The sequence below is a fragment of the Monomorium pharaonis genome, chromosome 5 (assembly GCF_013373865.1).
Source record: "Monomorium pharaonis isolate MP-MQ-018 chromosome 5, ASM1337386v2, whole genome shotgun sequence".
Classification (NCBI taxonomy): Eukaryota; Metazoa; Arthropoda; class Insecta; order Hymenoptera; family Formicidae; genus Monomorium; species Monomorium pharaonis.
Genome location: NC_050471.1, coordinates 10,781,127 through 10,807,302, shown reverse-complemented (window position 1 = coordinate 10,807,302; position 26,176 = coordinate 10,781,127). Strand labels below are relative to the sequence as shown.

At 35.2% G+C, this 26,176-nt stretch overlaps 3 protein-coding genes and 1 long non-coding RNA gene across 10 annotated transcripts; 1 reads left to right on the top strand and 3 right to left on the bottom strand.

The window, feature by feature from the left end:
- Positions 1 to 314: 314 nt before the first annotated feature.
- On the top strand, positions 315 to 7,869 carry LOC105832795 (short transient receptor potential channel 4). The gene is made up of 4 exons (XM_036286503.1): positions 315 to 688; positions 911 to 1,162; positions 1,290 to 1,405; positions 7,213 to 7,869. Exons 1-4 carry the CDS (start codon positions 400 to 402, stop codon positions 7,513 to 7,515), a joined length of 960 nt encoding a protein of 319 aa, XP_036142396.1. The 5' UTR covers positions 315 to 399; the 3' UTR covers positions 7,516 to 7,869.
- Positions 7,728 to 16,192, bottom strand: LOC105832802 (max-like protein X). Its single transcript, XM_012674067.3, has 5 exons — positions 15,706 to 16,192; positions 9,269 to 9,421; positions 8,805 to 9,184; positions 8,621 to 8,731; positions 7,728 to 8,538 (listed from the first exon to the last, which is right to left on the bottom strand). Exons 1-5 carry the CDS (start codon positions 15,740 to 15,742, stop codon positions 8,473 to 8,475), a joined length of 747 nt encoding a protein of 248 aa, XP_012529521.1. The 5' UTR covers positions 15,743 to 16,192; the 3' UTR covers positions 7,728 to 8,472.
- Positions 9,988 to 13,406, bottom strand: LOC105832803. 2 transcript variants are annotated; one of them, XR_004963142.1, is made up of 3 exons: positions 11,625 to 13,406; positions 11,012 to 11,137; positions 9,988 to 10,880 (listed from the first exon to the last, which is right to left on the bottom strand). It is a non-coding gene; the product is annotated as an uncharacterized LOC105832803 (long non-coding RNA). The 2 variants fall into 2 exon arrangements; XR_004963143.1 differs by having other exon boundaries at positions 11,012 to 11,134.
- Positions 16,193 to 16,953: 761 nt separating the features above from the next.
- Positions 16,954 to 25,855, bottom strand: LOC105832801 (F-box only protein 28). Of its 6 annotated transcripts, XM_028192776.2 has the most exons (7): positions 24,712 to 25,218; positions 23,473 to 23,707; positions 22,408 to 22,673; positions 22,084 to 22,332; positions 21,531 to 21,726; positions 21,108 to 21,454; positions 16,954 to 20,933 (listed from the first exon to the last, which is right to left on the bottom strand). In XM_028192776.2, the coding sequence occupies exons 3-7, from the start codon at positions 22,633 to 22,635 to the stop codon at positions 20,550 to 20,552; spliced, it is 1,404 nt and encodes a 467-aa protein (XP_028048577.1). In that variant the 5' UTR covers positions 22,636 to 22,673; positions 23,473 to 23,707; positions 24,712 to 25,218; the 3' UTR covers positions 16,954 to 20,549. The 6 variants fall into 6 exon arrangements, with proteins under 6 accessions (XP_028048577.1, XP_036142393.1, XP_012529518.1 ...); XM_036286500.1 differs by lacking the exons at positions 23,473 to 23,707; positions 24,712 to 25,218 and adding an exon at positions 25,463 to 25,855; XM_012674064.3 differs by lacking the exon at positions 23,473 to 23,707.
- Between the last annotated feature and the right edge of the window lie 321 nt (positions 25,856 to 26,176).

Sequence of the window (26,176 nt, the reverse complement as noted above, 5' to 3'; positions counted from 1 at the left end):
GTGTATCTCAGTTGCGTTTAGTCGCGACTGAAGTGTACAATACAGTGGCAGAACGTTAACTCATCCGTAGCTAAAGGGTTAAATTTCTCTTTTTCTAAAGTCTTTTTTTAAATTCAAATTATCTCCTCAGGATACGAATGGGTTCTCGCTATTTACGTGATATCGTATATATTTGCATTCGTTCGACTTTGCATTGTGGACGGTCCGGTTAGATGTTTTAAAACACGTACAAACTGGTAAAATAAGAATCATTTAATGCAACAAATTATCGTAATTAATATTATTGATTCTTTAACATAAAAAGAACTTTTGCAAATTTTGTAATCTAGTTAACATATATAATTTGATAATTCTTTACATATAAATAATCTTCTCGTTTAACGCAGGTATGAGCTTGTTATGCTTGTGTTGTTCGTTCTAACGTTTCTCTTCTGGATAGTTGCCGCAGTGGACGTTAGAGTAAATAATCAACGTGAATTAGAAAGAAAATATTGGCACAAATACGATCCGACTTTGATAGCGGAAGGGATCTTTTGTGTCGCAGCAATCATGGCCTTTTTTAAATTACTATTTATCTGCCAACTAGACTATCATCTAGGACCTTTGCAACTTTCTTTAGTTAAAATGATCAGAGACGTTAGCCATTTTGTAACAATATTTGGTATCATTGTTATGGCATTCACAGTTGGTAAGATATGTATTGAAGTATGTATTGAACTATATAAAGTCTCTTTGAATCAATGGAATAATTGAAAATACTTTATCTAGCCATATAATTTTAGCACAATTTGTCCCAGAATGTCTAAATTGAAAAAATTAGTGTCTGCAAATTCAAAAAGAAAAACAGTCCTGCAGAATTCAATAATTTTTTTATAGCCTAACGTTTTATGAACTTGAGAACTTTCTTCAGGATTGTGTCATCTTTATCAGTATTATAATGGAATGGTGCAGACGGATGACGACTCAAAGCTAAAGACAGGGCAAGAAAATTCCTTCGTCGATTTCAAGTCTACTCTGAAAACTCTCTTCTGGGCTATTTTTTGCATGAGTCCCGTAGAAAGCGCTGACGTGATCATCGAAAACCTTCCAGGTGAAAGGGAGTCAGAAACAATAATTAATCATCATAGCTTCACCGAATTTATCGGTTATCTTGCTTTTGGCAGTAAGTACACTTCTGTTTTTATTCCACTTTTACTTATTTGAATTACTATTCCATTAGTACTAACAGTTTACACAACCATTTTTATTCCTCGATGAATCATCTTAATAACCTGATTTCTATTTTTCAGGTTTCCAATTTATATCCGTAGTAATCGTTTTGAATATGCTAATTGCGTGTATGGCAAATACATTCACCAAAGTGACTGACAATGTCAATGTAGAGTGGATCTTTGGTCGAACTGAAGTTAGTGAATATTTATGTATAAATATGTTCATTGAATATTATTCAACGTTCATTTTTCAGATTTTAAAATGTTGTTTCAAACTGTGCTTTTTTTTTCAAAATTAAAATAAAACGCGAATAAAAGAGAGAGGCATGCAAAGTTCAAAATAACAAATTGTAGACCATTTACAAATGTCAATAACATCTATCGCTTTATTTTTTCAGGCTTATGTTGATGTCATGCTTACAACAACGCTTCCACCTCCATTCTGCATTTTCTCAATTTTCACGGGATTACGGCCAGTAATCGAGTATATAAAAATATTGATTAAACCACCACCTGGCAAACGTGCACGATGGGATTTTGTAAATTGTTGCTACATAGTCAGTATGCCATCACCAAGTCCGAATGCGGATTTAATGCGTTATGAAATCACACATTAATTGTAGAATTTAACAAAGCAGAAATACATTTCGCATAGTAATCTTTCGTTTTTCTTCTCATGACGTTTCCTGTGTATTTTAAAGTATTTATTTATAAGCGCCATTATTGTCATAGTTCAAGTTATGATCAATAGATAAAAATAAAAACGTTTACTTTGATTTATTTACTTAATCCATATTTTGCAGGAAGATCTTGAACAGAAAAACGATATACGATTCGCAGAAGTCATGACGCAATTAGTGCAACGTTACCTCCGCCAACAAGAAAAGAAAGTGGAGGAAACAGACGTACAAAAGCTGAGAAAGGAACTGATAGAATTCAGTAATATTCTGAAGGAGGCTCTTAGTCCGTCTTAAAAGAGATATTCTATCTCAAACAAAGATATTTCTATTCGCATCTTCGTATTAATTGTTACCTCTTTACACAGTATAAATCAGGAAGCGTAACAAAACTTCAATATCTGTAATTATAAATAATTAATAGTTGATAATTTTACCTTGTAAGAAATAAGAAATCTTTTTTAATTAGCATCAAATAGATCGAGGTAATTAATTTTCATGGCGTACATTGTTTTATTATTTTAATTATATTCTATATTTATGGATTAATGCACAAATTGCGCTTACAACGAGAGAAGAAGTATCATTTATTTGACAGAGGCCATGTTTCATGTTCAAAAAATAAATTTTTTTTACACAAAAATAACATTTTCAAAATATTATAAAGAGAAGAAGAGAATTTACTATAAATGATAATACACGTGATTGATTTTATATACACGATCAGAAGGTGCCATTATGCAAGAGCAATTTCCTATAGTGAGTGATTGTTAATCCAATTTGCATGCAACTTCCGTCGTACCATCGAGATCGGCAGGGGATGTTGGAGGAGTGCCTTGATACCTTTCGGCAATCAAGGGAAGGAGGTCATGCAGAATCGAAATGACAAATTAAACCTACATTTTAAGATCGATGAATTATTTCCGAAGAAGGGAATTTATCTCTCTCCTCTATCGTTGTATCTTCTTGCGAATTATTTGCCGTCTATCCCGGCAACTCGTTAATAATTTGCGGACGATAATGAACGTATGATAACGTAATTTACACGTTTCATGCGTCAAACACAGCTAACGAAGCGTACATTGAGAAAAGTATCTGGTGAAATTAACCAGAAGTCTGGTGAATAATCGTGTAACCAGAATTCTGGTCAATCTTACCAGATATTTTTCTCAGTGTATTATAACGTGTGTTTGGCATGGTGCAGCCCGTGCAGTCGCCGTTAATAAACGTGATTGTTCAGTAATTTGTGCAACTTGTTTCCGTCGTAATTTCGTAATATCACGTAATTTTGTATGCTTCGCAGGTTTCTCGTACTTTCTTGTGTCACTCCTTACTTTCAAGGTGCCGTTCTAAAATCCAGCAAGATATTCAGAAAACATCCAAGGTTTATAAAGTTTGCATAAATTTTCTCCTTTTCTTTGACACAAGAAGAACTCGCTTCTGAGATTTAAGAGGGCGTTTCAGCTCTGTATAGGTAACAGTTTTCCAGCATAATCTGCGCATCGGGAGCCATTCTTGTTCACAGTCACGTAGTCCAAATATTCTAATCTTAGCTCTTATATTCTGGAATCACTTAAGTCAGGATTCCGCCCGAGGGAAACATGCCTTTGCCGATGGGAGACAGTGCGATGCTGCCGAAAATTGTAACGAGATGAGAAGTCGAGAGCGAGTGACAAATGATGCTCGGTGAGAGGAAATGTCACTTTGAATTGAAGTGTAAAAAAAAAAAGCTTTTTTTTGCCCGTCGAATGCAGACAGTAACAATGTTATCGCGTCGAGAAACTGAACCGGGAAATTTTCGGCAATTTCAATGTAGCATCGATTAATTGAAAGGTTCGACAGCAGAGGAAATTTCACGCAATAGTGAACATTGATTACCTCCTTCCATTTTGTGTCAATACAATTAGGATAGTTCAAGGATACGACTAAAATACGAAGATTAATTATATTACTTACTTCTATTATATATTTTGGAAAGATTCATTAAGAATAGATTAAAGTTTTTTTTTTAAATAGAAATAACGTAATTTTTTCTAATTTGATTAATCTCTGGGAAACAATCATTACTCTCTACATTATTAATTATCATCTTATTTAAAAAAATTATTGTAATATAATAAATAAATCTATATGTGTATATCAATCTGATAAAAATGGTAAAACGTGTAAAAGAAGAACACGATAACAATCTCAATATAAATTAATTCATATAGAAGATAAAAAATGTAAAAGAAAATTTATACTCGATACTATCGAAAGGCATAAAAGAGTTAAAAAGATAAATAAATAACGGGGAAGCAATTGAACGGAAGTAATCGATATTTAACCCAGTTTCGCAAAAGCGAAAGGGAAATATTCATACATTGAGAAGGAGAGTTATTTGACAAGGATTATTGCTTAGTACGAAGGGATGTGCGAAACGAGAAGGGATGCGAGTGGGAGGAGTGCAGTAGGAGTTTGTGAGGATGCGCGTTACAATGGACCGTTCGCAGTCACAGTTTGTATGCGACACTCGTGCTGTAAACAACGCGCTTGTAATAAAGCTTCTCTCCCTGCGTCTAGTCTATTAAATAAAAATTAGTGCTGTCTTCATGTCGGCTTATCGTCAACGTTAACAGCGATGTGTGCCGTGCGATTTCAATAACGGAGGGATTTGTCGAAATTCGATTAGTTAAAATGACACACTCGAAGTTTTCTCGTTGCTTCAAAAGTGTCATTTGGTAATTTGTACTCGTCAAAGCGTTATCCGTATCATCGTTAACTCGAAGAGAGAATTTATTGATTTACCGTGATTGACGGAAGTTGAGTGATTACGAAGAGTTCTCTCTCTCTCTCTCTCTCTCTCTCTCTACATATGATTTTGAAAATAGTTATTGAAATGGTACATGGAATTCGACACTCGATATCTATAAGCCATTTTGATATCTGAATACGAATTGTCAACGTCAAGACGATTCCCAAAAGCGTGCTGAAGGAAAATAGAACGGGGCTGCTGCGCACGATATGTGGGATCAGCGCGACAGAAAGCTCGGTTTGAAATTTGTTTTGAAGAAGAACGGAAGCCCAACGACATTCGATTTGCCGAGTCTGAGGTGAATGAGGGCGAGACGAAGTTCGACGATGCGCACGAAAATTGGACACTCTGCGAACCGTGCTAAAGAGGGATGAGGGCGAGCCAAGAATTCCTCGATATCATATAATAGCGTAGGTGAGGGAGAAATCGTTCGATCGATGATCGCTTTATATTTTATATATCTGTATATGTATAATATATTTGCCGTTGTTACATACTATAATCGCTAATAGCTCCTCAGATAAAAAATTATGCCAAGAGCTGTTTGTGCTTATCTCAAGCACGTCTCATTTTTCTCGAAGGCATTAAAAGCAACCCCTCCATTAGTTATATTTTCCAATATATATATATATATATATGTTAAGCGAAGCTATTACGGGATAGAATGCCGCGTAACAATTTTTCCTGGCGTTATCAATCTTCGTGATAGATAACTCTGATTGAATGGAGTAATAGCACGAGTATCTACATAGTCACGGAAACAAAATAAACAAACAAAAAAAAAATAGATTAAAAAATATCTGTTAACGTGTAACACATTTATCGTATTAATTCTAGGATATCGTAACACAGGAGTTTTGTAAAACAACACGGACAACATTTGAAAATTGTAGGGGATGATAAATTAAACTTTTTTTTTTTAATTTATATCCAGAAGTACGAATGACGAAAAGAAATGTATAGTAAAAATAACGTTATTTATAACATACGATTTTAAGAAATTATAAGAATTATAAGATAAACATTTATGTAAATGAAGTTTATATATAATTTTTTACAAATTTTATTAACTACTTTTATTCTGTTAATTTTTTTTAACCTTTTCATGAATTTATCCGTATGATTTTGTTGATTTTGAACGTACATTCCTATTGCGCACGAAGTTTCCTTCTAATACATTATTTTCAATATAAAATCAGAAAGCATCTGTATAAATTATTATCGAAGAAACAGAATTTCTCAATCCCAAGGGAAAACGTGCTTTACTAAAGAATAGTTTTCTGTTTCTAAAAAGAGCCGATATTTACGAGTAGAATCTGCGAAAATTCATGTAAAGGGAATGACGAGTTGGAAATTCTCTGTAAATGTGATGTCCTCCAAGAAGATTTCATATGTCATATAATAGGAAGATACCATATATCTTTTATATATTTTTTTCTTTCTTTACATAAAACATGATGTTCAAGGCAATTTTCTAGCCAGAATATAGCGAATATAACGCTTCGCTCTTTTTCTCTTTTTTTCTGTTTCTTGAGAACTGCCCCAATTTCCCCGACGTCTGCATTGAGAAACGTCCAGTCTTGTAAATTATAAATTTCGCGCATAGTTCACTTAGCAAGAGACGTTCATTTTCACACAGCAACGTTCCTTTACATCGCGCAGTTTTGACCCCCTCCCCCTCTACCCCTCTCACTCTCTCTCTCTCTTTCATTCGCAATAAAAATGCGCTTTTTTCTAAAATGCCCCTTAAGTGCTCTTTCTTAGATTTCCTATATCCAATCAGTTATTATTTTTATTTTGGCAAAAAGAATCCAAGCTAGATAAGATTCGAGTAGATGTGCGGATAATCGCTCGCCCGAAGAAAGAAAGAAATAAAAAGAGGAAGGAAATGTGATCACATCGATTGTGAAAAGGGGAAAGCCTGTAGCAATGACTATGACGGCATGGAATTACTTTTCCCCTTATTTGATTTTTGCCGCCAGCTATCCTATTTTTCTCTTTCGGTCATTCTCATTCGCTTTCGTGATGATCGAAAGATGTAAGAGGTTCTTTACGTTCGATTGAACTGATCGGAATACACGGAGATCGAATTATTCACTAATTTGTCTCTAATAATAATTTTTTGATAAGCAAATGTAAACATTATCTATTGTGGTATAAGAAAAGTGGTTAATTATATGTAGATTTACAATAATATATTAAATTGTATTGGATAATATCATCAGTAAAAATAAAAAGTTCATAAATAATGAGGAAAGAACAAAACATGAAAATGTTCTGTGACTAATAGCGATCAATTAAATGCAATAGCTTTAATAAATTATTCGCAATACTTATATATAGAAAATATTATCATTTTCCGAAAATCCTTATTAAAGGCTACTTTTTAGATAACAAAAGATTACATAGAAAATTCTAGCATTCCAAAGATTATAGATCGAGGAAAAAAGTTCAATGTTTTTTACGATGTTAATTGATTATTGTAAAACAAATTAAAATACGTTAAACTTAAGTAAATTTTTTGTTACAGCATTCAATAGCAACAAATTCGCAAAGTGAGATGGATGACAGTCCAATTTCCATCTTTCTCGTCGTTATTCTCGCGACTGTTGGTTTGATGATGATCAGCGCGCTGTTAGCCTGCTACGCTTGCATCTTTCGAGATTTATGTTGCCGTTTACCAGGAAGCAGAGCTAAAAGACGACGTCAACAGAATCCTCGACGAGAATCGGATAATGCAAACAGAATCCGATTAGATGCGATACCAATGAACGATATTACAACCATGACAACACAAGGGGAAAGTATGGCCACGGAATCCGAAAAAATTTAAAAATAGAAAGCAAAACTCAAATGTGGAAATAATTAAAAAACCGCGCTTTGCAACAATTATAATAATAAAGAGTGAAATAACGGGTAATAATTAGAGCTACTAACATAACTAACAATCATGGAAAAGAATACATATTCTGAAAAATATTTTTTTTAAAGGATATTGCAATATGAAGAGAGGGAAAATTAAGGAACAAAATATACACGAAAGTTCGATCGTGTATACATTTATCCATTGTAAATATATGTTATAAATCTGTTATATATACATAATCAGATATACACACATATACATATATACACTATATGCCATTTGTTTATCGCAAAGTATATGCAATAAAAGATCTGGTAAAAATATCATCTACATCAATTATTGATAATAACCCTGCATCATATTTAGATGTATATAAAATAAATTTTTATTCATATTTCCCACATGCATTATATCTGCAGTGCATATCTCTTCTGGTAACTTATTATTTTATTAATGTCTACAGATTTCAATAATAAAAGATATTATCTCAAATTATCTTTACAAACCACAACAAAAAGCTAATTATCTACAAACTAGAAGATATCTATATTAGAGATAAATTACGTAAAACTTAAAAAAGAAAAACATTAAAATAATACGTAAATTTTCTCAAAATGTATTAACTAAACCATGTAACCAATTAAGTAAACCATTAAATCAATTACCTAACCATTGCATTAATAAAAATACAATGAAAAAACGTATTTCTACTTAATTCATACTTGTTTTAATTTTGTTTGTTTCGAGAATCTACTATATTGTCAATCAAATGAAAAAAAGAAAAATGAAGAGATAAATGCTCTTTGTTTCGTAGACTTGATCTAAATATTATATAGTACTATGTATAGTACTTATATTTTCTTTACAGATAACAGGAATTCTTTTGAGGACATTGTGCAATACCTTTCTCAGAAATGCACTTGACTAGCTAATTTGATTGTTACCAATTGTGAGCTGTTGTAGTACCGAGGTTACTATTTGGCGTAGAGTCTAGGAAATATTAATAGTGATGCATTTATTATCTTTCATTTCAAAAAATAAATTAAGAATATAAAAATATGTAGTTGTTTACCTGAGGTTTACAATGTTCCTCCAGCCAACTGAACACACAACCAGACAATTCAGTGAAATTAGCTACGGAAATATTGAACGTTTCGAAAAGGCGATTCATTATTGCCTGGAACTGCAACATACAAAATTTAAATTATAAAAACGATTACAGTAATTTCATAAAGAAAAAAAGAGCATTTCCATACCACTTGAAACTTCATCTCGTCTGAAATACGCATTTCCGCATGTCCTGGCTGCGTCTGATGTGCTTTGACAATTTGCTCATAATTTGCCTGCATAATGCGCAACGCGACGACTTCCTTTCTCAGTGCATTACGCTCATCCTCCTGCCTCTTCTTCTGTTGCAACAGAAACTGTATGTAATCGATGGATTTTTGGAGTACCGTAGCCTTGGAAATCTTGTAACCCGTGGACTCTGTGTATTGACAGCTCGGTACCAAATCTTGAAGGGAATCATAACCTTTCTTGATAGCATCCCGCCTTTTCTGCTCCGCCTGCGTATGAGCCTCTCGCCTACGGTCCTTGTAACTTATGGTGGAATTTTTATTATCACTATCTTCGTCCTCTAAACATCATACATTATCGATTATTAATTTGTGTTATGTATATATTTATACAATTATCTAATACAGCAAATTAATGTGCTTACCTGTATTATGAGCGGAAGAAGATGGTGTGTTAACTGATCCTGTGCTGCTACAACGAGAGAAGGTATACTTCTCTGTAGGACTGGAAGGCTCTAGCTTCATGTCACTGCTGTCTGATCCTATATTAATGCTGTTAGTACGCATCGTCAGGCCAGCTGTTATCAAAAAATAACAAATACACAATAACACACCTGTATATTGAATATTACAAATTTTTATAAATAAAAATAATGTTAAAACTTGCTTATTCTAAGGGTCGGTTGTTCCAACTTCTTGGTAAACTTACTTATCAAGTAAATATATTTTGTCTTTATTTATTTAAGAAAAGAAATAAAGACAGACACATGCTTACCTGGTAGATAAGTTTACCAAGAAGTTGGAACAACCGACCCTGTATTTTATATTTCTAAGATAACATTTGCAAGGATTTATATCATTTACATTTTACACATTCTTTTTTGAACTAAGATGTAATCAGTTATGTAACTTATCAGTATTTTGAAGCAATAAAAAGAGATATCTATAAATAATGTAGCAGTCACAAAGTAAATATCTTTGAATACACCAATATATTAAGATCCAAGTTATTTTTTTCTTGCATTTTATTCAGTACTTTTTACTTGTTTTTTCCCAAATCTACCGTGCAAAACTACAAAACTATTATATTATTTAAATTTGCTTTTTTTACATTTTATATTCTTTATATTAAAATTTTCTCACATTCTTTTTTCTGTAAAGTAGTGCGAAATAAATAGCTAAATCACGAAGCTAAATTTCGGCTGCGTTCCAAAATTTATTGTATTAAAAATCTATAGTAACGTAAACTATGGATTTTCTGTAAATTTTGTCGAGTCCGACCGAAACCACTTTTTTTTGTTTCGGCCAAAACCGAAAACGAATATTCGGTCTTCTCTGAATTTCGGCCGAAACCAAAACCGAAACTTTTGAGAAAATGTATAACATATTATGTATATAACTTAAGAGACTGTTGAAAAAATGTATATTTAATACTTAAGTATTCTGTCATCAAATAAGCTTTTTATCAATTAAATAAGCTTTTATTTAAGAATGTATTAATACTTTATTATTCATTATATTTTATTACAATATAAGTGTATTTTTTACAAAAAATAAAAACATCTTTTAAAAAGTCAACTTTTTAATAGAAATTGTATTAGATACATTGCATAGTATAACAGTAAAGTTATACATCACAGTTTTATTATTTAACACTAGCTGTGTCCGGTCACGCGTTGCTGTGGTTCAGTCTGTTTAGTATGTTTAGATTTAGCGCGTGTTTGTATTATTGTTTTTCGCGCGCTCGCATATTAGACTAAAACACTCTTTGTTAATCCTATCTTCTCTTTATTTGTTTACTAAAATACCAATTGGATTTGTCCGTACAGTATTTCAGCTTCAATTAAATTTCCTGGATTCAATCATTCACTTGTGTTGCAAATATTCGTTGCTACCGTCCATCTATACTTTTTCACGGATGCTTCCCCGTTCTTGGCTTTCTGCGCTTCTTGCTTCTTTCTTCGGGATCGGGGCGGTGTTTATCTCCCGTGGATCCTACGCTTTCCTAGCTCCCCATCCCTTGCCTCACCCTACTAACTTATGAGCAAATTTATTTTAATTTTTTCTTCAAATTTTTAACGCCTTTTTAATTAGCGTTTATTTGTGCTTTTTTGTGTAGGATTCTTAAAACGTGTTCATTAATAAACATTTTTATTTCATTAACTAACCTTTTTTTATTTCCTCGATTTCTATTTTTGGGGACGCACTATTTCCTTTTCTGTCGATTTGGGATTTATTTAACTCTTCTGTTTTATTATTTTCTTCTTTATTTGGTTTTTCCTGTATTTTTTCTTCTTAAAAAACAAATTTATTTTATATTATATTACTATATTTTCCTTAATTATTCTTTTAATTTAATAAATTGAATTCAATTACATTACGTATACCTTTAAATTAAACTCAGTTCGTATGTTTGAGTGAGTGTATGTTTCCATGTCTTTCTTCGTTTGAATCTGTGTTTAGGCGTGTGCGTCTTTGTTTACGTTTGCCTGTGCGTATATGTGTGATTTTTCGTTAACTTTATTAAAATAGAATACTCCTTTTTTCAAATTTTATTGTGTTTTTTTGTACGTGTTTGCGATTGCGTTTACCTATGCAAGTACGTTTCCTAACTTATAAACACCTTTAAAATTAATAATTACTTTCTTTTAATTACCTTTTTTTCCTTTATCTATTTTAAATTTCTGTACGTGTCGTTTTTTAATGCATGTGTGTTCGTTTGCGTATGCCTTTGCATGTGCGTGTGCGTTTGCGTTTATTATATATTGGATTATAATTTACCTTTATTACGTTGTTCAAGTTGTTTCCCTCAATCCAGATTTATTTTCATCCATTGTTTAAATTTCGCAAATTTCCCAAACTTTAACTTTTTTTTATGTTCTTTCAAAAAAGAGACACATGTGAATCTATCTGCTATTCTTTTTTCTCGTTTAAATAATTATATTCATTATTTTAAGCCTAGAATATAACGGATGTTTTTGGAGCAAACAGTGAATAACTTTCGGAGATCTTAGATAACAAACAAACTTACATTTACATTTTTATTTATATAGATTTATTGAAACTTAATAATCAAAGTTAAATAATGTTATGTTGTAACATAAAAATAAAAGTTTTTCGGCATTTTTTCTCAATAAATTACTGCATCTATCTGCATAAATTTGCCCAGCAGAGCTAAATAGTTGTTCGCTTGCTACAGAAGTCGGCGAAGCTGATAAATATTTATTTGCAGCCTTTTGTAATTGTTTATATGGACTAGAATGCCAATAAGCATATATATTAGCATTTCGCTGAAGTCTAGGCTCTCTTAAGAAAATTCAAGTGTCCTGTAAAAATGTTTCTCCTTCTGACAATATGTTTTCCTTCTTTGGTGGAGAATTATCATGAACTTTCCACAAACTCTCTTTCGACACATTAGCAGCTAAAGATTTTTCTACGTAAACATGACTAGTTTCATCCTGTAAAACTTGTTGTGATATTGATGAGTTTTCTTCTTTAAACAAAAAGTCTGTGATTTCTTTCTTTCCAATTTCGATTTCATCTAATGTTAAATATTTTGTTTTAAATTTAGGATCTAAAAGAGTGGCAGTTAATAGCAACGTTGAGTTCTTAACATAAGCAAATCGTTTATTCAAAGACTCTAATAATTTTTGTTTCATTTTTAAAATAGAATTGTCATCGTTTTCATTATTGACATCATTGACTTTTAATTGAAGTTTACCATTTAACATAGTAATGAGTCGAATAATCAAAGAAACACAAGCATCATCACTAGATACATCTAAAGTTGCCTCATAGAAATTTTTCAACACGTTTATAATATTTATAGCTAATTCCCATTCCGCATTATTAAAAGTTTCTATTCCTCCATGTTCGATGCTATAAAGATTGATGGCATTTTTTTTGTTTAATAAGACGTTCCAACATAAGGAATGTACTGTTTCATCTAGTTTCTATATCTTGTATTAACGAATGTTGTAGAATACCACATGTCTCTTGACATTTAGATAAATATCTGGATGCTTGCTCACTGCGCTTAAGTGTCTTACAATCTTTCTACATTTTTTAATAAGTATTTACACATTTTTTTGTAAAAAGATAGCATCATGTATTACCAATTGGAGACTGTGAGCGACACATCCTAATGCAGAAAATTCTGCAATACGTGTAGCGCAATTCATATTAGCAGCATTGTCTCTTATTGCCATATGGATTTTGTTTTTAATATTATAGCTATTTACTAATTCAATAAGCTTCTGAGAAATATAGAATCCAGTGTGATCCTCTTCTAAAACGTTGGCACCTAAAACCACTTTTAATCTTTGAGGCCCGAGAATAAAACGTGCTGTGAAACTTAATAATGAGCAAGTTTTTGTCGGACTGGACCAAATATCTGTAGTAAAACTGATCCAATCAGCTTGATATAACAAATCATTTTACTTTTTTCATTACTTTTGTTTTTACTTTATCATATGTTGTCAGTATTAAAGTTGTACGAAAATATTTCTCAGATTTTATTTTATATTTGCTCAATTTAGCTGGGTCTGCAAAATTTAATCTTTTAAAAGCATTAGGCCGGATCTACAATAGATGTAATAAGCCTTAAGCCATAAGGAATTAACCAATTATATTCGATTATTCTTCTCATATTCGATTATAATTGATCAATTTCTTATGGTATAAGGCTTACTACACCTATTGTAGATCCAGCCTTACTTCCCACAATAGAATATGGCAACATATTAGTAATAAAAAAATCCATTATTGCTTTATCGATGCGTCGTAAAACTTCGTGATCATCTGGCCAGATTGATATATTAGCACCATGCTTAATCAGATTAGGAATCGTAATTTGTACAATATTTTTATTATTACTTATTAAGGTTGGTAGTCTTTTACGCTTCGCTTTAATTTCTGATTCTTCTTCTGCATTTTCACGATATCTGATAAAAATAAATAAAATAATTTAGTAATTTAATAATAAAATATATAAATATTTGAAAAACTTAGTAAATAAATTAATAATAATTTATGATATTGATTTATAATCACATATAAAATCTAAATCTCATATTCATTAAGATTAAATATAAATTGATAAATGCTTAATAATAAATATTAAAAAAAGTAAACAAACCTTTTCAAGTACTGTGCATGTTGTTCTGAATGAAATTTTAATAAATGTTGTTTTAGGCCATGCACTGTCTGACTTTTGCCTTTATCACTTCCAAGAGATAATAATTTGTCACATGCATTGCACTGAGCTTTGGATATATTTGAGTCAGATTTGACGAAATAATCCCATATAGGATTTTTCTTTGGCATTTTATCCCTAAAATAATAAAATTATTATATTTAGAAATGTTCATATTTGATAAAAATTATATTAAAATTCATCTAATAAACTTACAATAGTAATATTTAATATTCCTTCTCTTTTGCTTCTTTTTTCGCACACTATTTTATTGTAAATCGTTTTTCTAGTCATGTGTTTCTTATCTTTAATAAAATTTAATTTATTATCTATCTCAAAAAAGACAAGAAACATGCCACAAGCAAGATGATACTAAAATAATATTATTTCACAAACAGAAAAACAAAAGAAGCAACAGACAAAGAAATGTAGATCATAAATCTAAAATACTACGAAAATTAATAAATAAAAGAACTTACAATTTTATTGAAGACTGGCAAGACTAAAAAGGTTATATTCGTGAAGCACTTCACTCACATTAGACACTTAACGAATGAAAACAAATGAAAACGGATAAGAGATAAGAGATGGTGCAACCGCTAGCGGCGCTGGTGTCGATGTCGACAGTTCGGCTTAGGGCCGATTTCACCAACTCCGATTACCTTAACCGGTTATTCCATTGGATTTGACCAATCATATTTGTCGTTAAGCAAAATTAACAAATGCGATTGGTCAATTCCAATGGAATAACCGACTGGTTAAAGTAACCGGAGTTGGTGAAATCGGGCCTTAGGCCCGGTTCCACAACTCACGGTTAAATTAACTGGCCGATTATTCCATTGGAATTGACCAATCGTATTTGTCGTTAAGCAAAATTAACAAATACGATTGGTCAATTTCAATGGAATAATCGGCCAGTTAATTTAACCGTGAGTTGTGGAACCGGGCCTTAATCATCGAAATTTAATCTTAATTTCGGTCGAAACCGAAATCAAACCGAAATCTTGATTTTTGACCGAAACTAGCCGTAACCGCAACCGAAACCGAAATTTCGGTCGGACTCTAATAATTTTGGAACGGCCCCTCATACATAGAGCCTGTTCGTTACTTGCACTTTTCGCACTCGACATCTTCGGTTTCTCTTTCTCCAGTGCTCGATTATGTATATTTATCTCGTTTAAAGTGCAACAAATTTTGGGGATTTCAAGCAACGCGACAAACCTATATACGCAACACGCAAGTCAGCAAACACATGTAAATTGTAAACACGAAGCTGCCAAACAATCACATGGTCAGTTGCGCAGACTCATCTGCGCACTCAAAAACACGGGCTTGGGGAGAGTGTCCCCATCCCACTTTCATCTAGAAACAATGGCAGCGTTCGAAACGATTATGCAATATCTGCGTAATCTGCTTTTCAAGAGTACATGTCAAGATGCGTTCAAGGAATGATTGTTGAACCGTCATTGAGTTGCGAATTTTCACCCGAATGCATTAATCATCGGCGAGCGAATTCGAATCATCAGTCGTACACACTAAACGCGATCGTTGTTTGCGAGTGTAGGAAGTGTAAGAAGTACAGGAGGTTGGAGCAGATTACCAAGAACAAGTGTCCAGAAAATCATACGACGGGAGAAGAGAGCTCTATTTTATTTTTCTATTACTTACAGTTCTCGTATCCGTCCTTGTGCAAGGAATCTGCCATGGTCGATCTTGCCTTTCTAACTGTCTTTCGCTAAACGAGTTGGGAATCAAAGCGCGCACATGAAACTGCTAGGATTGGGGGATGATCATAGATGAATCGATTCGAGGCACGACGTAGGACTTAGAGGCGCAAGAAGGAAAATTTGGAAGGGTCAAGGCACATTTGAACCGCACGGATTCTCCGGCTACGCTCGATCACGATGACGTGAACGATGTTGACGTGTTTGTTTCGCACCGACACTCTTGCGTGGTCTCCGCCATCTTTGACGGAAATGAAAATACTAGGGAGATAATACTAGTTCCTTTCATTCGTACTACATTAAATTTTCTACACTCAACGATGGAACGAGTGCACAATTGACAAACGAAAGAGAAAAATAGCACAAAACATGCACTTGCAATTAATTGCATTTCTTCCACATTTTTCTTCTTTCTCTCTTCAGAATTAAACTAGATTTACTTTACGTAGTTTTAAAAAAATTTTAAAATTGTATTATTAAAAATGTTAATAATTCTCAGTCCACTGCCAAAATTGAAAAAAATATTATCTTAATTGATATATTCTAACTATTAAAACAAAATAATTGAAAAAAACTACTCCATCGAAAAATTTTAGTTTCTTGGTTTAACTATTTCAATAATCGCGTTAGATACTAAATCAGATGTTATATATGTATTCTTTTTACAATAATGTAAAACAATAATCATGTAGCTTTGAAATTTTTACAAAATTGCTAACAATTAATAAAACAAGACAAATATAATGTATGTCATTAAAGATATCTACAAAATGGTATGAATTAATATCTTAATAGAATGATGAGTAATAATTTCAAAAAATTGATTAAATTAGACTGAGTTATATAAAAAAATATTGTGTTATCATAGCGTTACCACACAAATTTATGTTAAAAGAAAAATCGAAATAATTAAATCGAAATAAAGCAATGATTAAAAAATTTTAAGATCATGATGCATGATGGAAGAGATGAAAAATTTGAAGAATGTTCATATGTAACATATCAGACCATGCAGATCTATAAGTTTCTCTTTATCTTGTTGCAAGTGACAATTAAAATTCAAAAGTTATAATTATTGATATATATGTATATGTGTGTGTAATACACAACTATATAACAAAATTATGAAATAATTAAGATATAAAAACTAACCTTTAACTTCCCAAGTAGTGATAGAAGTTAAAACGTTAGATATGTTAAATTATGTTTATTATAAGGTGTATCTAATATATATATTTACAATCGCTTTAATACACGTAAAACCATTTAAGATAATATATTCCATTATTCCTCGGCGTTATGGCGCACTTCGCTATAACGCTGGCAAATTGTATTCCTACATCATCGTTTTTGTCTCCGTGAAATGTACACGATTTCATTATGGGTATTTGTCTATTGTGTACCTGAGGCAAGGACCGTTGCTTGCACGAATATCGCTTGCAGATAGCAAGGCTTCGGGGTGGAGCAAGTAATTTCAGGAGAAAAAGATATATCCTTCTCTTTCTTTCTTTCGTTTTCCATCCTCCCACGCGCACAGCACTTCTCTCTACTGTCTAGAAAATTATTCTACTCCTAAATCGCATATTCACTGTTATACTCGATCGTACGTCTAACTTAGATTCATAATATGCGTAGTACACGGTTCTACATTTGTATCGTTCGGGGACGGATTATGTCGGAAAGCCGAGAAAGAGAGAGGAGCGTGAACTGTTTCAGACGACATTGTATAGTACATAACGTCGTCGAAGGTGTTTTATATTATACATAATATATTATATATATTATATATAATATATATGTGTGAGGTATGTTGAGATTGAATCGCATCGAAACACCAGCCAATCAACTGTGATTGGTAATTCCTTCTTCTTTATCCACACATCAAATTTATTATTTATAAAAATGTACGCGCAAATTAACCACAATTAAAGAGAATATATTCGAGTTATATTTAATAGATACTGAAGATTATACGATATACGATTATACTATAAGACAAGATAAGATCATGTCACCTTTTCTAACTTTTGATTCACATCGACTATTCAAATTATTAGTAGCTTGCCATTTCTCAGATTAAAAAAAAGGAAATAAAGGATGAAAATTGTTGATAAACTCATTTTTTACGCATCGACAGCGCGTATTAATTAACAGATTTTCTTATTCCTGTACATTTAATGTCGCAAAGTTACAAATGGGACATTTGTTATTTGTAATCATTTAGACTGAATAGAATAATTTAAAAAAATTAAAATTTAAAATTAAAAGATTCAATTCAAATTAAAGTCAATTAATTACAGAGACTGCAAATTTCATCGCCAACCAATCAGAATTAGCAATGACTAGCGTTGATGCAATTCATCGCTGTAAATGTTAATCTTGGATCTATACGTTCGTTCTCAGGGGCCCGAATGACGAAACAAAGTCTCGATGCGAAGTCTCATCCTACGGACATCCGTGATACACGTCGCCGCTGATCGCGCGCGACATTTTGCAAGTAAACGTACAAGCATTTTGAAATTTCCGACACGTACGATTTGGGTATGCCCGCCCCCGCAATGCGCTATTCAACGTAACATTAAGTGAAATTTTATATGCTCGTTCGCAATCAGAAACGCCCCACGTTTATATTTTTCGGATAAAGGTCACTTTCCCGCGGTTAAATCGATAAAGCATCACATCGTAAATTCTCGTCAAATTTAGTATATTATATTTTTATATATATATCACACATTCACCTCACACGTATGCGCACCGCAACGTTCTCCCATTATACTCACACCCTAAGTTATCTCTGCTTTTCTTTTTCTCTAATTTCCTTTTGACATCGATAAAAAATTATATATATATTTATATATATATTTCATATATATTTTTTAATTATTTTATCGTTAATTAATTAATTATTCAATTAATTAATTAATCGTTATATCTTATTGTTCCATTAAAGTTTAAACTAAAATGTTCTGCATGTGGTATGCGCATTTCTGCAAGTAGCGAGTACCACTCAAATATATATACATACATACATATATATGTATATATATATGTATATACATACATATAGATATATGTGTATATATATTTATAATATATAAAGTATCATTTACTTATACATCTGTATCTTCCATTTTTTATAAGTATCATCATGAGTAACTCACAATATCTAACTACACTGCTTTGAGATTAATTGGGTAATCGGTGCAAATAAGACATTAATTGTTCCTACTGTACCAATTGTTTATCGCGCAAGGTAAACCATCAGACTACCGGAGCCGATTGCAAATATCCTTGATTGTTATAATTTATAAACGTGAACGTCCATTTTTTTAAATTTAGAACATGTTCTCATAAATATGAATTTGACAATTTTATTTATAACAAAATTTCATTTTTTAATAATATACAAAAAAGTAGCATGATACCCAATTCTTTTATCTAAATAGAATCATTCCTATAAATAATTATCTAGTTCTATTAATATTGCAATGTATACGCCATTTCATTGTTTTGGTAAAATGGCGCATTCATAAAAGTAAACTAACACTTCCTTTCCAGATATCCATCGACATTTTGCTCTTTAGTGTGATGTAAATTATTCTCTAATTTTTCTGGTTGTTTTGCGTTTTAATACTGGGGATGATACTTTTATCATAAGACTTTTGATTTTACCGAGCCACACAAATTCATTCAATTTAAACATGTGAACATGGAATACAAATAAGACAGCTGGACAAGAAAAAACTTAATAATTGTAAAAGAATTTTCTAATTTGAACAACTAATCAAAAGAAATTAATATGATTACTGTATACTTGCAGTATCGGAACGAATAATCGTTATTATTTCTCAGATACTTATGTATTATATATATATATATATGATAATATTGCGAAAATAAAATTTACTAGAGGCTCTATTTCAAAATTCTTTGTATGCAAGTCACCACAAGCTACATCGTAGAACGTGCAAAATACTCGAATAAATTTACAATTTTCTAAAAATTACTTGGTTTACACCAACTTAATTTAGAGAGAATGTGATTCAAATGTTCGAACAAATTTACAATTATCTAAAAATTACTTGGAATTTGCACCAATTCAATTTATATATAAGTTATGAAATGTCAATGTGTTCTCTATTCCCGTATTGTCCTACTCGATCAAATGTTGAAGATGCGATATCCAATCAACATTCTATTAAGGGGAACTATATCTTTAAGTTTTTTTAAATTAGATAAGAGTCACTGCACATTTTTGATCGAAGAGCAAAATGGAAGGCGAACGTTCGTCGCCACGATATTATTTAGTATGTTCTTTCGTGCAATACCGCTGTTAAATGCATGACAAAGATAAACTTGATTGACATGATTTTAACTATCATCTTCAAATGTACTGCGGCAATGATAGTGAAAAAAAAACAAAAGAATTTTAACAAGAATTCGAGAAAGTATAGTTAGACGTTGCTTTACGAGCAAAGCGAATGATCAGCTAGGCTTCTTTAGAATATTCATCAATGTGTGCCATATGTTGGTGACAAATCCGTGAAATAAATTGAAAAATCAACTAGCGATCTTGATAATCGTGACAATTATAATACGGCTGAAATTTTCAACACGAGGTTCGTTGCGCGAGATGCAGGACGTTCAGTGAGAAATTTTGTACTCTTCTAAGATCATGTCGGCTTGCTGACGTAAAGAAACGCGCGTAAACCATTATAGAAAGTCCCCTATTTTCGGAAACCCATTAAAAACTGTTTGAATATTTGTACCATGATCAGTGTTATCAATTTATATCTTTGAGCGCTTAGCCTGACGAGACTTGGCAGTGCGACGTGATTTTTTCGCGGCATCGCCCGACGTTTCCTCTGCAGTAGGTTTCCGTTTGAAGGATATCGAAGGCACGGGAGCCTTTGGGGGTGCCATGTCTACCGTCGGTGTCGACGGAGATTGCGTAACTACAGATTGCTGTACCGCCTCGGTCGGACTGTGGGCATCTGCGATGGGAATGAAATCGTGCTCTTCACCAAACGCATCCGGCAGCACTCCCTGATTGGCTAAAGCTTGTAAATCTTCTGTAGGGACTGGCATTGTCTGACCACAACCTATGCATACTGGTATTGCTGGTGATTTGGATCGCCAATATTGTAGTTCGGTTTTACACTTGTTCAATTCCTAAAAAAAATATATCCATAAGGTGAGAATATAGATTTTTTGCCGACTGAGAGTAGAAAATTTATAACCTTATAAGATTAAACTTTAAAGCAAATTTTACATATTTTAAAGTATATTATAAAGTAAATGTTTATTTTTATTTTCGAAGTCTTTTGAATATATCAGGATAAATACCTGTAGGAGTGTGCTGAATTTTCGCGACGTCTCCTCATTTTTCTTATCATTATCGTCTAATCGAGTAGCGTATTCTACGATTTGTTTCTGTTGATCCGCAATTTTCGCCTTGCAACTCTTTAAATCCCTGCGCATTAATGTTAACTGACTGTTGTATCGTCTCATGCCTTGTTTAATCTTGCGAATCCGTTTTCGCAAAACCATATTCGATTGTGGCGGTGACACATTGGATTCCAAAAGCGCAGGATCGTCCGAACAATGCGATGAAGAACCTTCTTCTTCAGTTTTTACGACGGTCAAAGGTGTGGAATCCAGGCACATAAATGGTTTACTCACGCTACTAGAAGCTACGACAACAAGTTTCCTTGAACAAAATTATATTACGAAATTATGCAACTGTTTAAATCAAAATCATTAGCTTACAGGAAAATGTTCCTGCAAGATCCAGAAAGTCTGCACCAAAATAAGGTATTTCTGGTAAAGTTGGTTCAATGTGTTCCTTGAAATATTCCATAGCCATTGTACTCAGATCAAATAATTCGTCTGTGACTTTGTAAGGTCTTTGTAATTTTGGAGTAACTTTTATGTAATGGAGAATACGATAAACTTCATCTAAAATCTGTAAAATGGCAATAGAATTTTTATTCCTGCTTCTACACTCTGTTATGAGTTTCAATGTAATTACACAATAAGCTTGTAGAAAGTGAGAGTAGATTGATTATAAAAGGAGATATTCCAAGAAAATTGTTACTGATAAATTTCAATGTAAATAATATACTTTAATGTACATAATAAATTTATTTCCTACATACATGATGGCAATAGTGAAAAAATGCAATAGAAAAAAAATGGGAATACCTAAAAAACATAAAAATACAAAAAAAAGTTAAAGCAAATTGAAAAATTCTATTAATATATTAGACAAGTCTATCATGGAAGACAACCTTAGTATTCATTTTGTAAATCTCATCTTTACCTCGCCAGGGAAAAAGCAGCAATGCTTCCGTTCAATGTGCTTGCCGAAACTCATTTGCAGCAGAGTAAGCCGCATATGCAGAGTTTCTATAATATCTGACTCGCATGCTAATGGATGATTTCGACGCGCGGATTCGCGTCTGGGCATTTGTGCCTTGATAGCCTGAAAACGACTTAACATTTGAGCTTGTAGCTTTTGAAACGTAGAGTTCAGTATTGATCCACAAATGCGGTCCAGTTGATGGCAAACCTAGGAACGAAATCCACTACAATAATTTAATTCAAGGAAATGATTAAAATAATAAATTTGAATCTGGTAACTTACTAGGCGCATATGTGCTACCATATTGAAACCTAGGTAGCCAAAGATTTTCTCAAGGATCTCGACAGGTAAATCCAGGAGATTCAGAGTGCGTGACTCAATGGTGGCCCCATTATTAGATGTGCCAGCTGTTACAGAATGATGCTTTTTCAGGGAGTGTACTTCTACTTCACCGACTGGTCCACTGCCACCATTGCTTCCCATGTTACTTGATTGACGTGTTGACACCATTTTTTTGTTTTTATTTAATAAGCAAGTTTATCCAAAACCTGAAGTAAAATAAGCAATGTTTTTTTTCACAATAAACTATAATAATAGGTACATAAAACACATCACATAAATATATACATAATTGTCAGAAATAGACAGACAGGTATATTGTGTGCAATTGTTTTATTTTCACACTCTGGTCTTAAAAATTTTTAGAATTACGTAATTACTTTTCTTGTATTTTTACTGATTTGATGTACTATAATTTATTCTTGTTTGTAGATTAAAGGGATTGTTATCCCGTTTAATAATAATAATGATAATAATAATAAAACAAATTCATCAAATAAAAAAATTTTTATATTTTTTTAAAAAACAGCAATAATATTTATTAAACATTAAATATATATAAATAATCTAATAAGTTAAATTTAAAAACAGTAACAGTAACAGTAAATGAGAAAGTAATTGTTATAATCCCTAAAAAGAAATATCGGTCAAATATGTTTCAGATTATTAACGTTAGTCGCATTAGCACTTTTTGGTAATGAGGATTACAAATGCATTATTGTTGCAGTTTATAGACTCCAAAAATAAAGAATGATATCATGAAGTTAATCGTTTTAAGTACATTCTCTGTAATATATATTGTGCCACATTAAAGCATTTTATTTTTCCCCGCAACAACAATCAAGTTTTGCAAGCTGTTTCCTTCTCGTGGAACTTGTTTAAATAGCAAACTCTGATTCCAGGTCAACGAACTTGCTTCGGCGAGCTCTATCAAGAGTCTAAAGACCATCACACAAGTGTGTTGTGCAAGCACTGAACAGATACAAATCATTCGACGAAGAGACAAACCAGACGAATCACACAGATGGAAGGACCGATGATACTCCAAATTCGAATAGCTTTGCGACGACGATTTTCACGAGACGCGTTACAAAACTCGTCCCGACGAAGCGAGTTAATTTCGCCTCCGCTGCGGATTATTCAAACTTCGGACGATCGCGCGCAAATCACCTGCTCCGATTAGTTCGACCGGAGTCTTCCGAGGTCATACAAACATCCGATTGAGAAACGGGATAGGAAAAGTCTGGAACAACACCGCGCGATCGGCAGGAGATTCGCGAGCAGACACTGTACTAGAGAGAAAGAAAGAAAGAGAGAGAGAGAGAGAGAGAGAGAGAGAGAGAGAGAGAGAGAGAGAGAGAGAGAGAGAGAGAGAGAGAGTTTGGAAGATGAACGACACTTGGCGAATTGTTGCGTAAACAAGAACAAGCCGAGCAACGGTTAGCACTCGGTCCTCGCCGTTACTCGAATCGAGTCCATTTTTCTTTTATCACGGCGACATCGCGGAGCCGTGGTCAATCAAACTTTCAATTTTCCGTCGACCGTACGTGGGGGGCAAGGGGGGGGGCACCTCGAAAGCTCGACAAGGGACAACCGATCGTCCGGGGTGACGACGGCTCCGTCCGATTCCGTACATGTGGAGTCGCGCTTAGGCCGGTCGCGGCGGCATCGGCAGCGATCAATCCAGGCCGGATCGGTGCGAAGGCGAGCGTTTTTTAACGGTCGCGGGAAGAGGTACGCGCGGCGTCGCGAGGAACCGGGCAAGGGGGTGCGGCATAAAGGCAGGAGGAGAAGGTGGAGGAGGCGGAGGGAAGGAGAGCCGCAGCGCGAACAAAAGGTCGGAGTCGAGTTAGGTGTCGAGAGTGTGACGAGCCGATTTCACCGTGAATGGCAGGCAGAGGGTACTCTGGGTACCCGCGCGCCGCCACCGCCACCACCGCCGCCGCCGCGCGTCGTCGTCGTCGTCGTCGTGGAGGTAAAGGAGGCTGACCTTCCGACGGCCGCGTAACACCGAGTACCTGGATGGCGTGATATCGACCTCCACTTCGGCCTCACTCGCGATCGAGGTGTCTCCCCCCGGAACCTGTCGCCCTTGTAAGGGAAACCGAGGAAACGGGGACGGGGACGGCGGTGGCGGCGGCAGGAAGGTGGTAGGGAGGAGAGAAGGGGGGAAAGATATCCCGCCACCGAAGACGAGAACGACGCGAACGACGACGCGCGTAGAGAAACAAATGTGGAGAAACAAACCGGGTGACCTGTGCGCGCGAGTAATCGATGCACCGCGCGATCTTCTCTTTCTCCTCGTTACAAGACTGTAGAGCCGCCTGTGCTCGTCGAGAACGAGATCGGGAGATAGAGAGGGAGGGGGATAGGGGGGAGAGAGAGAAAGAGAGAGAGAGAGAGGGCGGGGAAGGGAGGGAAAGGGGAGAGGGAGAGAGAAGGGAGAGGAGAGCGAGGCTCGAGGGCTCGAAGGAAGAGACGACGATGTGTCCCGAGTTAGGCGAGCGGCAACATCACTGTATCCGCGTTGGCGTTTTCAGCGACATTTTGACGGGGAGAGAAAGAGAGAGAGAGAGAGAGAGAGAGACTTCTCCGCCTGCTGTCTTCTCCCTCGCTCCCTCTGCCCCCCCCCCCTCCCCCCTGCTTCTCAAGCTGCTATTACTACTCCCCGCTGCCGCGTTCGTTCTCGCTTCGTTTTACTCTGCCGAGCTTCCTCACGCACGCTCTCTCTCGCCTTCGCACTCGCGATCGCTCCCTCTTCGTCGCGTTCTCCTTTCCCCCTCCCCCCTCCCATCCTTCTCGCTCTCGCTCACCTCGCACTCTCCTTCTCACTCCCTCGCACATACACATACACGCACACTCTCTCTCTATCGCTCTCTCTTTCTCTCGTCCGTTAAAAGGCCTATGCAATTATGGCGCGGTTACGCGTAATCATACAACCGAGCGAAAAATCACCGTTCCTCCCGCGAACAAGCAGCTTTCCCCTAGTCCACTTTACCTGTTCGCATTTGCTGTCTTGGTCGCGGAACCGTGAACAACCCGCAGTTCGCGTTGCAGCAGTTCGGGAACGGAGCTTCTGCCGTCTCCCTCCTCTCGGCCCCTCTCACTCGCTCCTTCTATCTCTATCACCCCCTCTCTCTCTCTCTCTCCCACGCTGTCCCTTTGCGATCGTATCGAAAATATGTGTTGTCACTGGCCGCGGCGAGCTGTTGCTGGCTCCTCGCGCGCACGCGAATATCGCAGACGACGATAGTAGCACGCGGCACCGCGGCGCAGACCCGGGATCCGCGGCGGCGCGCGGCCGTTGCTACACTCCAAAGCGGCGACGGCGTACCAGTACCGGGGCAGCGGCGCCGACGTCGACGGCGACGGCGACGGCGGCACGGAGAGATGCGCACATACGTGCAACCGCGGCGAGAATACCAGCAGTGAATACACTGCACACACCACACACACGCTCTTCTCCCGCCTCCTCGACGCACTGCGCGCCGCGTGCACAACGTGCCACCCGATTGCACGCGCTCGCCCTCCGATTGGTCGCCGTGCCCGCGAACAGTCCACACGAGAGCCACCCGAACACCCCGTGCTGACGACGTCGGCGTATAGGCGTCGCGTGCGCGCCCTAGGGACTTTTTGTCGCGCGCGAAGCGCGCCATCTAGCGCCTCCGTGTTGGCGATCGACCGTTTGTTGCTTGCTTGCGTCTCGCGCGAC